Source organism: Myotis brandtii, unplaced genomic scaffold, assembly GCF_000412655.1.
Source record: "Myotis brandtii unplaced genomic scaffold, ASM41265v1 scaffold30, whole genome shotgun sequence".
Classification (NCBI taxonomy): domain Eukaryota; kingdom Metazoa; phylum Chordata; class Mammalia; order Chiroptera; family Vespertilionidae; genus Myotis; species Myotis brandtii.
In genome coordinates this window covers 2,345,911-2,360,290 of record NW_005361458.1, presented here as the reverse complement: position 1 = coordinate 2,360,290, position 14,380 = coordinate 2,345,911, and the positions used below count along the sequence as shown (strand labels likewise).

Below are 14,380 nucleotides of genomic sequence, written 5' to 3'. Positions count from 1 at the left end.
TGGGTATAACAAACTGTCTCTTTGGAGAGGACCAAGAATTACCATTCTGTCAAAATTTGGGCTACTTGCACGCTTTATGTGTGTGTGTATGTGTCTTTAAAGGGTACTTAGTTTTCACTCCCAAATGAAAGGTCCCACCCCTTTTCCAAAACTATAAAGGAAAAAAAAATTCAAAAGCACTTAGTGTTTATCATTTTATATCTAAAGAAAAGAAAATGTGTGTGTGTGTGTGTATGTAGATGTAGAGGCATACGTGTGTACACGTACACACACACACACACACACACACACACACACACACACACACACACACACACACACACACACACACACACACACAAGTACACAAGCACACACTATGGCAGTTCAAATATGTAGGCCGTCTGGTGAGAGCTGGCATTGGTAGTGTCCGTTCTGAGACTAATCTACTGACACGAAGGGAATGTTTTTGTGGAGATTAGGGTTCTGACTGTGCCGGTTTCGGCTTCGCACAGAGGAAAACATCATGTTGCAACCGGGGACTTTGCACTTGTGCATTTCCCGCAAATGCACCGTTTTGTAGTGCACCCTCAGGGTCCCCTTGTTGCTGTACATTTTGTGGCAAATGTTGCACATAATCCCACCATTGCTCCCGGACAAGCTGTTGAACATCAGAGATCCCGACACTTCAGCCCCGAGGCCGCCAGGGAGGGCGGGGGCCTCGGCCTTGTGAGCGGACTCCCCACTGTCACTCGCCCCGTCGATGTCGTCGAGAAGGATGCCCTCGTCGCTGCCCGCGTCGGACTCTCGGGAGGAGTGGATGCTGCTGCTGGACTGCAGGCTGGAGGTGGTGCTCAGGTCCAGGACCATGTAGTCCTCCGCCATGCCGCGCCCGTACCCGTTCAGGTGCGAGTCTTCGGTGCCCGCGGGGGAGGAGGCCTCTTCCCTGACGTCCAGCCCCAGGGGGTGCTGGGCTCCATAGATCTTCATCAAAAATTCATCCCGGAGGTCCTTGCTAAGGGAGGGCTGCGAGGAGTCCAGGCCCATGTCATCGAGTTCTTTGGTCAACAGTTTCCGATGCAGATTTATGTTGGCACTGTGAAGGGGGAGAAAAAGGAGAGCATTTTAAAATGGATTCGGCTTTTCGCTAGGCATCAAATAAGCACATTCATTGCTAATTACACCATTATAAAAGCAAACATTTCCCCACATCCTCAGGATTTGGGAATAAGTGGTGGTGGGAAGTGCAATAAGGGAGCTTTTCATTAACATAATTTTTATAAGAGAGTAAAATTCTTCAATGGTAGGGTGAATGCGAACCCAGGCACCTTTTTCTCAATGATTGTTCTGTTTGCTTCGCTAGGTAGCAGCATCAGCTACAGACAATCTCATAGCAGAGGTTTTAGAACAGAAATTAAGTGGGATAAAAGAATGGGAACTTGCTGCTTGTCAAAACTGAATTATTTTAAATTGACCTAAAAACAGAAAACCTTTTTTTTTTCTACAGCAAACACTTAATTTAAAAAGGATCCACTTTAAAAACAGTATATAATCTAGGTAATTTAGGTTTAACTTAGGAAAGAATGAAATCTTGCCCCTCACCTTCCCACACTTCAAGTTTTAGGTAGGAAAAAAATTAGCTGAGTATATTAGCAATTAGAAATAGGGTTACAAACTTTTTAACATAAATCCTTTTCCCCAGATTCATTGGGATATCCGCTAAATCTAACAGTAAAACATTTTACAATTGAAAAGTTTTCAGAAGTTGCTACATTTTAGAGTTGAAAAATTTTCATTAGGCAATTCAACTTTTTAAATTTAATTATTCTTTTTAAAGTTGAAAAACAGATACTGGTTTTTGGAAAAAAATAAAACCCACCCACCTTGTTAAAAAAAATCACATTAAACAATAGGAAACCCAAAGGGACAAAAGGAATAAAATGCCCACAATAAATACAAAAAAAAAAATAAATCAAGCACAATGATAACATATGGTCTCTGTAGTGTAACAATGGAATCTGTATTTCTTAGACAAGCAAAACTTTTCCTCCACTCACTGAGTGCTTTGCTTGTGTAAAAAAAGGTAGGATTTGTCCCAGAACATCCATAGGGATGTCATGACTTCCAAAACCTGACATGTCATTACTATCTGAAAACATCGCCTTTGTATTTACACCCCCCATTTATTTTCAAAGTGCCCTTGGGCATATACCTCTCTCCACCTGCAAAAGCTCACATGTTTCACAAGCACCTAAATTGAGGGCTACCCTTCCAGAAGATAAACCAGTAAACAAATTACAGATACATAAAAGCTTCTCAATGATGGCAGAAGCTCTACATCTTGGAGAAGTCATTGTGATAATCGAAATGACCTAGAATAGCCAGCGTCAAGTTCAAAAGACCTCCTGATTACTAAATAGAAAGTATGGAAGACCCAAATGAGTCACTGCGTTTGGTGACAAGCATGGCTAATATTTTTTAGAGGTGGTTGAGAGGTATGTGCCTCAGAGACAAGAAAGGTGAGAAAGACTTCCCCACCTTTCCACACAAAACAATAAATATATATAGCACTCTGGGTTTGAAGGGGGAAAGGGGCACAGCCCTCTCCACACTGCGCTTAGGAAGGCTGAGCTTACCTTGTGATAATAAGATCAGCTTTCTAATCTTTTGCTAAATCGATCACAAAAGAAAGCAAGAATGAGAGACAGAGAGAGAGAAAGAGAGAAAGAGAGAGAGAGAGAAAACAAATTCACATTCTAGACATTTGGTTTTTAAAAAAACAAACAACAATATAGGGATTTAAAATGTTCTGATCACAAAATCATTTTCTGTCATAAGCGATCATCTCATATGCTGTCTTGATGATTTTTAGATCAGCTGCATAATCCAAAAATCATAAATGAAATTAAGATAAAACAAATTCACAGCATCAGCGTCATCCATAAATGAGTTCTACACAGATGCATGCAGGGTGCAGACAGGTGAATGATGAACAGAAGTTGTCCCCATGATCCCTGCTCTGACACAATCTCCCCATTTCTTGGTGTCAGATGGCAGATAATCTCTCCAAGTGCAGGTTGCTAAGCAGAGTGCAGGAAATGCCTACTGCGACATATGGGTATGACACCACTAGAGTTATTACAAGAATGTGGAAATAGAGTTACACTATGCACTATCACTCTGCTGACAAAACAATCTGCCAGCTATAAGCAGCTCAGGAAATCGTACACTTCTCTGTTTATTATGTTGAACACCCTCCCTCGCTTTCTTAATTTCACAAGCACACATTTTGCGACTGACTGCAATCTAGAACTCTGTGTTGCTTCTCAGACATCTGCAGTTACCACTTCCTAGATTGACTGCTGAGAACACAGCAGTCACATAAAGAAACACTGAATGAGGAAGAATAAATTAACATTGACAAAAGGACCCACTGATCACCCAGATGGACATATCTTTTCTAAAATGACTTGTGAAATTACACATCTCCACCGATATGTTACCAGGAAGAGATGTTTCTCCTCATTTCTCACTTACAGCAATAGAAATCTGTAATCTAATTAGATGATGTACCAGCCCTCAATATCTGTCAGCCAAACGATGTGCAGAAATGTGTAGACCCGCTCTGGACCTCGGCTCAACAGTGTCCCTTTTCCGCTGTCAGCAGTACTGTTGGCCTCTGCTAATATAATTACACTGACTTTTATTCAATTAAGTGCCATCCTTCGGTTTAAAAAAAAGCTACTTTATCAATTGATTCAGGTGTAATGCAATAATAAAGATGAACTCATGGCAGTGCATTAGCTCTGCTGTTCGTAACTTCAGTACATGGGTTCATTCATGGTAGTCGATTTCCATTATGCAACCACAGTTCAAGGGAATTGATTCTTCTATGTTCATTTCTTAATTTATTCCATTTTTGTTTAATAATCCTCCTAAATGCCATATGCAAAACACTTGAAGTGGGGACAGGAAGGATGAACTGTGGCAAGCCTGCTAGTTGACTCTCATGATAGTGAGCTTTTGAGATTTTCTAACAAACTCACACAGTATCGCTGGGGTAGTAAGAGGAAAAGCAAGAGAAGGAGATAGACTGAACTCCTTAGAGTACTGATCCTGTCCCTTCAGATGTTAGGTTCAGCCTCTAGAGAATGGACAAATGGCAGCACTTGCTTTTAACAAAGACCTATTGTCAGACTCTGGCATCAGCCAATCCAAACCATTAACTGTCACAAAATACTGTTTTCGTGAAGAGATACAAAGACCTGGGGCCAACAGCAACTTTCAAGTTTATTTGGATCAGAGAAGTGAAGAGGTAAACAGAAAGGGAAGATGAAAAGGCACAGAAAGAACTCATTCTATACACAGAGGATCCCCAAATGGGAGGAAAACCTCAGAGTTCTGGAAATAGGAGGGCCCCCTTGTAGAGGAAGAGGAAGCCATATGCAATTGTATAAGTGGAGGAAGGAATCCACGAAGGAACCAATTTTGAGTTCTCTAGAAAGAGAGATGGTTTATCTAGAAAACAGACTGTTTTGAATGTTTGTCTTCAGAAAAGGGGGAGAAATAATCATTAACAAAATTCCAGAATGTATTAGAACTTATATATTACGAGATTATAACTATATAAAAGCTGTTTCTACTTGCTTTGATTAGGTCAGCAATAGAGATATGAAGAGGCAAATTCCTCTCACAGAAAAAAAAATGACTGGGGTAGAGAGAGAAGATGAATTCGCCAGCAGAAATGATAAGGTTCTGGTATTATTAGGGATCTGGTCTTCATGAACACAGTAGTGCTTATTAAAAGACTAGTTCAAAACTTAGCTCCAAGATGCTCACTTTCAAGAATAACACAAACTAAATCTGATTCGACCTCCAGTCTCTTGCAGTAGACTGCTTTGCACATGGGAGATGCTGAAAAATACATTTATTTGCTTTCAATCAATATTATGCATGAGTCTTAAGAAGCTTTCCCAAAAATGCACTGTAGAAAACAATGATCCCAAGATTGGAATCATGTAACAGAGGAATATCTAAGCAAATACAATGCTAATACAGCAGAGGGTAATTCTGACCCCATTAATAATCCACTAGTGTGGTGCAAGGAACTGCTATGTAATTAGGGCGTGAAACAGTCCTATACTTTGGGCTATGCTTGGAATTACAATGTTCCCTCAGACCCTCTGCACTCTTTCCTAACCATTCCATACTTTGAGTTTACCAAAACCTCTTGAAGACTAAGATCACCCTTAAAAGCAAAAAGTAATGAGGTCTATATTATATAGGAGAGATCATAACACCAAACTTATTTTTTGAAATGCTAAGTAGAAGTACTCTGACTGAAAATAAGAAGAGAATTAAGTGGGGCAAAATTAATTTTTCTTCTGTCAATTTGGATAGCAGATTTACATTTCTGTCCAGGAATATTGTTGATTCAATATCCCACAGTATACTCAAACCTGGCATCTAGATTTTTCCAGATTGGATGTAAATGTATCTCTCTATCCCCATATATATACATATATACATATACATATATACATACACACACACACACACATATATATATATATATATGTGTGTGTGTGTGTGTGTGTGTATACTAGTATGTATATATGTATATATATGGGGATAGAGAGATACATTTACATCCAATCTGGAAAAATCTAGATGCCAGGTTTGAGTATACTGTGGGATATTGAATCAACAATATTCCTGGACAGAAATGTAAATCTGCTATCCAAATTGACAGAAGAAAAATTAATTTTGCCCCACTTAATTCTCTTCTTATCTGGCTTGCTATAACACTACCTGTTGTCCTTAACTGCTCAAAATTTTTATATTACCATTTATTAATGGTAGGATACTTACAGTCTTGTGAATTAAATGACATTTTTGATAGTATGCATTTCTGCAAAAAAAAACTAGTCTGTTTTATAGGATATTATTTAAAAATTCTCTCCAGAAGATCCCAAAACCATTCCTAGCTCAGAAAAAAAAAATTCAATGTAAAATTCTAGTGAACAACTTTTTAAAAACATACATAAAGAAGTACATATTAAATGCAAGATGTAAAAAAGCTAAGCAAATTCTTGCAAATTAAAAGTATGAAATGCAGTCACTTCAATCCCTTTCAATATAAAACAAATCATCCACACTGGTCACGCAGACAGTTCCCACTACATTCAAATTATTCACTTGAAGATAAGCTCCCACCAAACTCTTTAGGGGTTTAGCTAATTTACTGCACAGATACAGCACGTCTGTTGTAATAACAGGTAGGATGTATTGGGGTCGACCATTTATCAGAATTAGACTTCTTTTCTCAATTCGCAGTGAATTATGCTGCCTACATGACTCCCCTCTCTCAGACCTGCCATCCCCTCACGGCCCCTAATGTGGCAGGCAAACAAAATTGGCAGTCTCATCTTGTCAACAAGGGGCGATTCTCCTGAGAAGCCATTTAACTTTGCCGAGGAAGCAATGTATTAATGTGCCCGTCCCAGGAATGTTAATCATCTTCAAGCTTCCGACCTAACTTTGACATGAATGAAATCACCAAATTTGTTTACTAAATGAATCGTAATATGCTAATAAGAAAGCGTGACACACACGGAAAAGCCAAACAGATGGTTTGTTTACTCCACTTTGCAACTTTATAAATGTTGTAACTCTGAAGATGTTAGTGAGAATTATTGGTTTGTTGGCAGAGGCAAACGTGTCTTTTGCATACTAAATCTCGCGCTACAGTTAGAAAACAATTTGTCATTGCTGTGGAATGCATAAAAAATGTTGATGTGGTGATGGCTTTTGGGAAAGCAGATAGAGAGAAGGAAATGTGTATTCGGGATGCTCAGGCTAAGGGTAGGATTAATATCCAACCGCCCCTGTTCCCTAGCCATTTTACTTTTGAGTTGTATCTGACACATCAAGGCTTCTCAAGGGCCCTGATTATTCGATAGGTACCTGTTGCACTGTAACGTGAGACACTGTTACATGTGAATAGGATGATGTTTTCACAGCATTTTCTCAACCAGGCAGTTCATATGGTGCTCAGTTTACTACTATTGTTGGAAAGAAAAAGCCAAGCCAAGAATGCTGGCATCTTTTTAAGGGTTTAGATAAATTTTAGGTGAATTTTTGAATTTTATGTTTACCCTGAACTAACTCTCAAGTCTTCCATTCTTTGATTTACAATCTGACTTATATAGTCTAGAAGACATATTCCCAAAATAGAAATGCATTTTTTCTCTTGATTTTCAAAAATTTCTGCCACTTTAAAACTTCAGCTTTCTTTTCTAATGTGTACAACATGTAACATCAATTTCTTTCTGAGATTGGAAAGAAATTGGAAATACTTGCTAAAAATATTAAAAATGTTTTACATCATTAACATGATTAAATTATGATCTTTCAAAAAAAGAAAATAACAGTAGGAATGTATGAGTTCCCCAAGAAAGGGGACAGAATTTTGTAGATGATATTACTATTTAGCTATGGCCTCTTCTTGAATTCACTCTATGTTGAAAATGAAACTATGTAAGGTACATGAACAAAAACAATGCACAAAATCTAATTTATGTCTTTGGATAATGATGTTAAAATTGCCAGCAGAAACATGAAAACTTCCAACCAGCAATGCACCTATGCTACTAAACACTTTGATTTTTAGAAACATTCAGTTGACTTTTGTAAAAATCTTTTTACTCTTCATTCCCATAAGTATAGCGGAAGAAGCAGAATTTTGTATGAAAGAGGTGCTTATTTCTCCCAATATTCTTAACCACCCCCCTCAACTTCTTAGTCCTATCTATATAATTGAGACTACCGCTAATCTTGTGGGATTCCCTAGCGTATCACTATGTAGTGCTGAAATGTTTACCTGTCTGCAGAAGAGAAATGAGAGCACAAAGTGATCTAAAGAAACCACTGGGTTCATGTTGCTGCCCAAGGATCACTCTGGAGTAAGAAACATTAGCGGCTATCCCAGCCTGGCCCTTCTATCTCATTTGAAACATCTCCTCATTCCTGACCAACAAAGAAAATTTCAATAAAGTACTTTTACTGGTTTAACAACAGAGAGCTCTAGGGACTGTCGAAGTGCTAAGCCTTTTCCAAGGAGAGAAGAAATCAGCAGCTCAAATATAATTAACCTTCCATTCTCAATGCAAACTGCCACGCACAGGAGCTGTGCAGCCTATTAGCTAAGTCATAATGGCCGACAGGCAGAAGCAAAATTGGTCAAAAAGTTGGCTGCTGCTGTCATATTTTTGGAATTATGATTAATGGCACTAATAATGCGGATGATTACTGATATGTGTATCTCCAGCAGTTTATCATATTGCTCTGGCTGCCTACACAATAAACAGGATGCTATCATTTACCTCTTTATTGAAGGCAATCCTTCTCTTGAAGGAGCATATTCTAATTACTTCGTAATGTTTTATGTCTTAAACATTTTGCAGCTCTGGACCTTGCCAACTGCTTCGTGTCTACCATTGATTAATTACTGAATGTTTAATCAAAATTTAGAACCTAATGTAGTCATTTATGAGCTCACTGCAGTGCCAAAGTAGTTAGGCTTTGCTCCCAAGTTTGGAGACGGTTGGGTTCAAAATCAAATCCCAGCCATGCATGAGGATCCAAGAATTTCACCTTGGGTGCTCTGAGGTTGCCAATTCCATCTCTGCTGATGAATGGGAGGTAATCTAACTACAGGGTAAACAGCATCTTTACCTACCCTCTTCCCATTGGACTTCCCTTTCCTCTTTCCCCCAATTCTCTAACCCACAGAGCACCTCCATTGGCTGCTTCTGCGAACAAGAAGGTCCTCGTGAATGCCCATCACGAGAACATAGTTTTGAAGTGGTTAAACAAGTGAACAATAATTTGCTGGGACAAATACATGAGTTTTTTTTTTTAATGTGGATTTTTTATGGTACTGTCATACAACCATTCACCGTTGAAGTTAAGTGTTTTTTTAATACCATTACTGAACTGCTGAAATGGATGCTAATATAGCTTGGAGTGCTAATGTCAAGTCCTGGTAATAAAAAAGACAGACTGCTGAATGAAATAATTTCAAGTAAAAAATAGAACAAAAGTGCTCTCTCTCTTGCTCTCCACTTTTATTGAATTGGGACTGACTGAGCCAATTGCTTTAGAAGTCTGTAAAACACAATTACTAGTGAGCGAACTGACCCACCAGTGCCCCCGCAGTGACAGAGCAGACTAAGAAGGCAGCTGAGTTCGAGCGCTCCCCTCAGCTGGCCATCAGACCGAAGAGGCTTTCTTCTGGAGATCTGTTGTACTCACTGCCCAAATCCGTCTTCTTTTACGGACAAAATCTTGTTATTTCCCAACAATGTGATAACATAACCTCCTATGTTACCTTCCAAGATAAAAATGTCTATTCCAGCAATTAAGGATGACTTGTCTTTTGATATCCTTATTTATGAGGGTGTTCCTGTGTAAACACACATATACATTTTGTGGATGTATTCAGATTAGAATGCTAGCATAATTTTTGAATAGCTGGTAATAATTCAGATTGATCTATGCAATAGAAAAATGGAGGCATCACTTACATATGTTCCGTTAGCAACACTTGGCTTTTTTTTTTTCCTAAGGTAAAGTCAAAATAATTAGAGCAAGCAAGAAAAAGAATTAAAGTAGAAGTGGGTAACATTTTTCCTCCTAGTTAATAAAAGAAGTAATAAACTCCATAAAGTACTAGAGTTACGATCACTAACACTTCAGGCATAACAGCTTTTTACCAGGAATTTACAACTCCTGTTTTAATTCAAGCAGCTTGCATTAGGACATAAAATGTAGGTATTTTTTTAAAAGAGTAGCTTTATGTTAAATAACTGAAGAAAAATTGTCCTTTCCTAAAAAGTACTCTTTCTTTCTCTTTCCTTGGCCTGCTTCTCTCTCACACACGCAGGTGCACACATACACACCCCTCTTGTCACTCAAGAATCAAAGTTACTAAATCCCTTTCCTATGACATTTTTTGCAAGGGTAGATTCCTTTCATACTCGGCCACATTCATCGATTTGAAGCTTGTGGGAGTCTTACAGCAAAAACATGAAATGATTTCTGAGAAGGATTTTTTTTAAAAAGAAAGAAGAAATGCTGTAGCCCAACCTTCACTATGACATTTCAACAGAGAAGGAAGTCTCCCTTCTTCTTAGCACAACAACTGATCACTTACAGCAAGAGAGAGCTGGCAGAAGCCTTTCACCTATGAGAGAACCATTTTTACCAGGTTTGATACAAGTGAATGTTAATACATGTGTGCAGTCTTACAGCCTGCTTCCTGGGGGGAGATGGCCTATGTATTTTTAAGAATATTATCCGCAAAAATGAGTATCTCAAATGAATAATTATTTGTGAGAAAGATTCACATCAATAAAGACTACCAGAGGTTCAGAGAGATGGTGGTGGACCCAAGAGAGGTAGAAATCAAGGAGACGACCCTTTCACAATGGCCTCAGCGTGGAAAACACCGCCTGTGCATCCTGCATGTGCATTCTGCCCTAAATGCTCTTTTGCCTGAATGTTCAAGATAATGCTCCCAAGAGCAGTAGCTTGTTCCTTTAGAGGGGAGGTAAGAATAAGGGGCATGTAGGAGCGTTAAGTTTGTGCAATGGAAGTTATATAGCCACGAGAGATTTAGTGTAACCCCCATCGATAGAAATCTGTAAAAATCTCTTTGTTGTCACGAAAAGGAAGCAGTCGCCTGCCACTAGGCTTTGCTGTCTATTTGGTAGGCAGCAGTTGGGTGGAAGTGACTGGTGTAGTCCTGGGACTGGAGGAGGGAAAGGTCAGCAGAGGCTTAAATGAGCTTGTCTTACATCCAGCTGGGCCAGCAGGAGGTCATTAGGAAGATAGGAGGCTCACTTTAGGCTTGACAGAGTCTCTCCCCGTGACACTAGGAGACTGCTTTGCTCCCTGCTCTGCTCCCAGCATATAAAAGGAACCCCAGAGACAGGAATGACACCGGAGTTTATCTTACTACCAAAGTTTCGCTTGAGGAGGGCACAACCAGCAATTACTCAGAGGGGGATTTATTTTGTTTGTTTGCCTTTGATGGAAGGTAATGGAAATAAGTACAAAAGACCTATTGATCTGTTGGCTCTACTGTGAAACCAAATAGAGTAACAGGGGAAAAAAATCACTTCCTTAACATTTAGAAGTCAGAGGAACTGCACCACTTCACTTCATGAAAGAATTGTGGAAAAGGAGAATTGCAGTTTGACTGGCAAATGTATAGGACACAAGATAAATGGCTGATACCTTAAAATGTTCTCTTCTTGCATTTGGAGAGGATTAACATACTGTATTCGACAGCTAATTATATTAGGGCAAATATACTAATAGTTATCTTGAATTGGTGCTAAGTGGCTCATTTCTGGGAGGTATTGCCTAGTGGAATCAAGAGTATTTATTGAAAATCTTTCCTTAGAAAAGTTCTCTGTAAGTTTCCAAGCATAGAGAATGATGGGAGAAAAATGGATGTTGCTGCTGAGAAGGTGATAACAGGAGGCAGGTAGCATGTTTTCGCATCTTCACCTCTGTTGTTAATCTATGCAGTGGCTCATCAGAGGTAGCTCATGTTAATTTATTCCTGCACACCTGTACCGGGCTGGAAGTCAGGTAATAAGACAAGCAAAAACTATACATCTCTGCTTTTTAGCTACAGCTACCCAGAGGCCTGTATATGAACAAATGTAGTTCTGGAGACATCAGCAGGTTTTAATAAACCAAATACAGATGTCCTACTCCATATAAATCAAGAAGTTTACATGTTTAAATCTGGACGGATTTAACTAGCAATCAAAGAGAAGGTTTGCACTTGGTACCAATGGTTGCCTCATATTTATTTATAAATCACCCAAAGCAAATATTATTTTGTTTTTAAATTTATTCATGGAGCAAAATCACCTTTCCTACACCTTGAAAATCAAACATATACACTTTACCTTTCTGATAAAACTTAAGACAAACTTTGGCAATTATTGGCCACTATTCTCAGAGGAAGAGAGGTACAAAGATGGTGAAAGTCCTGTTACGATGAAAAACAAAGAGACATATACTTCTTTCTATGCAAATCACATAGTTTCTGTATAGAAAGTCTTCCTTTCAGATGAGGGAGTTTTAAAATTGCCAATCACTAAAGCAGATGTAAACAGATTTTAACATATTAGCAAATGGGAAGAAGAGGACAGAGGATATTTGTGTATTTTCTGAATAAAAATCAACTGGCATTAGTAAATGGGCTTCCCTTAAATATAGGCCACTCAGCCCTCCCAGGGATCAAAATTCAAGACAGAGGATGAGAATTCGACCAAAGGCAAACTAGGCCCAGCTAATTCTATGACAGTGTCTTCTAGAAAATTCCTCTTATGGGGACTGTAGGTTCTAGGCCAGTTAGTTATTTTTACTTCTTCTCAGGGAGTATTCATCTGTATTCTTCAAAACTGAGGGCCAACCTCCTGTTCCCTGACAGAACAGCATCTTAGTAGCAGAAAAATCATGGGATAAACAAGAAGGAAGGAAATAAAGGAGTTTAGAGACTTTCAGGACTAACATAATATTATCATCTTATGGTATCATAGTTCTTTAGAGAGAAAATAATTTGTGTTATTCTAATAGCCACCTACCCACAGAATGAATTGGCTTTTGTGTTTACTAGCTTGCTCTTTGTCGTTAGTGTGGAATGGTGGTCCTCTCTGCTTTTGAATTTTGCAAACTCACACTCATTCACAACAGTTTCAAGAAGGAGGCTTAGAATCCTCAGCCATTGCTAACCTTGTGTGTGCACCACTCTCTCTCCTTCTCTCTTTTTGTTGTCTTTAGACAAAGAACATTCTTGCTTATCAAAAAGCCTTCAACTTGATCTTATAAAATCTAGAAAGAACATAAGCAACGATCTGGAAATCTCTGCTAACTAGCTGCCAAATCTAAAACACAGTATTTAACATCTTTTTACTTTCATCTTACTAACATGCCTATCTACTAGAGACAAAAATACACCTCCCTCGTGTATAACCTTCTTGGAAGAAGCCCAAGAAGGTGTGCATGCTGCTCTGTTAAGGTGTTCTAAGCCCAAAGACAAGAAGGCTGCTTTCATGAACAGAAGGGAAGGGGTTATTCTGTTAGTTTTATCACAGGCATCCTCGAAACCCTGTAGCCTTGCGTACTTCAGCCCCCCAGTCCAAATCCCCTCTAATGCTTTATTTGCACAAGGAAGACATTGTGCAGTCAAGGGTGGATGAATCGAGACTCTGGGGAGAGGAAAGAAACGGGCCCGAGGACAGCAGGATTAAAGGCAAAGGATGGTTTCTGTTTGAGAAGGTCTTGGCTCAAAGAAAAGAAAAGAAAACTTGTCTTGGCTTCATTGCAGAGGAAAAAGCAGGGGCCCAAAATTCCTGGGGTTCTCGTGACTAACACAGGAAAAGTGAAGAGAAGGGGAAGGTAAGTCTAAGCGGGTAGATCAGAGATGTGATTCAAGAGGATTTGTGAATAAGATTAAATTACAGGTCAATATTAGCTGACAAAATGGTGATAAAAGGCTGAATGAAACAGGGATACAATTATGTTCGAGTGCAATCTGCTGAGATGCAGGAGAAGGCTGGTATCCAAAAGGCCTCACTGTTTCCGGATATTTGGTAGTAAATATACTTGCGTTGTATATTATTTCAAGTCATAGACTCAACAGGGATGAACACATTTCTTCTTAGCCAAAAATGTCAAAATTAAAGTATCACAATTTTTTTAAGCTTTTAGTGAGGGATTACAATATTTGAATATTCTTGAAAAGCAAATTTTCAAGTGAGAATCAAATTACTTTCTTTGTACAGTATTTTTTTTTTTCAATTTGCTTCACTGATCATGTGTGACAATATCCAGAATTTAAAAGATTAGGTGTGATGGGATATTTCAGCCAAATAAAATGTACCCCCTGTCTTGTGAGGCTTCCCTATATGACTAAACACACCTGGAGAATATCAGTACTGTTTTCCCACCTAGAATATACTAGTTATCCTAGACACTGGCCTATCCTATATAATCAAAGGCTAATATGCAAATCGACCGAATGACAGAACAACCGGTCGCTATGATGTGCACTGACCACCAGTGGGCAAACCCTCAACGCAGGAGCTGCCCCCTGGTGGTCAGTGTGCTCCCACAGGGGGAGCGCTGCTCAGCCAGAAGCCAGGCTCACAGCTGGCGAGCGCAGTGGTGGTGGCTGGAGACTCTCCCGCCTCCGTGGCAGCACTAAGGATGTCCACCTGCCGGCTTAGGCCTGCTCCCCAGAGAGCGGGCCTAAGCCAGCAGTCAGACATCCCCCACGGCTCCTGGACTGCTAGAGGGTGCAGGGCAGGCTGAGGGG

At 39.4% G+C, this 14,380-nt stretch overlaps 1 protein-coding gene across 5 annotated transcripts in view; it reads right to left on the bottom strand.

Moving 5' to 3' along the window:
* Positions 1-326: 326 nt before the first annotated feature.
* Positions 327-14,380, bottom strand: part of BNC2 (basonuclin 2) — a 296,688-nt gene continuing 282,634 nt past the window's right edge. For 2 of the 5 annotated variants that reach the window (XM_014542368.1, XM_014542369.1), the window contains one exon: positions 327-1,080. In XM_014542368.1, coding sequence (XP_014397854.1) covers positions 421-1,080 — 660 coding nt within the window. In that variant the 3' untranslated portion in view covers positions 327-420. Of the gene's footprint in view, positions 1,082-2,431; positions 2,650-14,380 lie in introns of those variants that run through there. The other 3 variants (XM_005869592.2, XM_005869593.2, XM_005869594.2) reach the window with 3 other exon arrangements.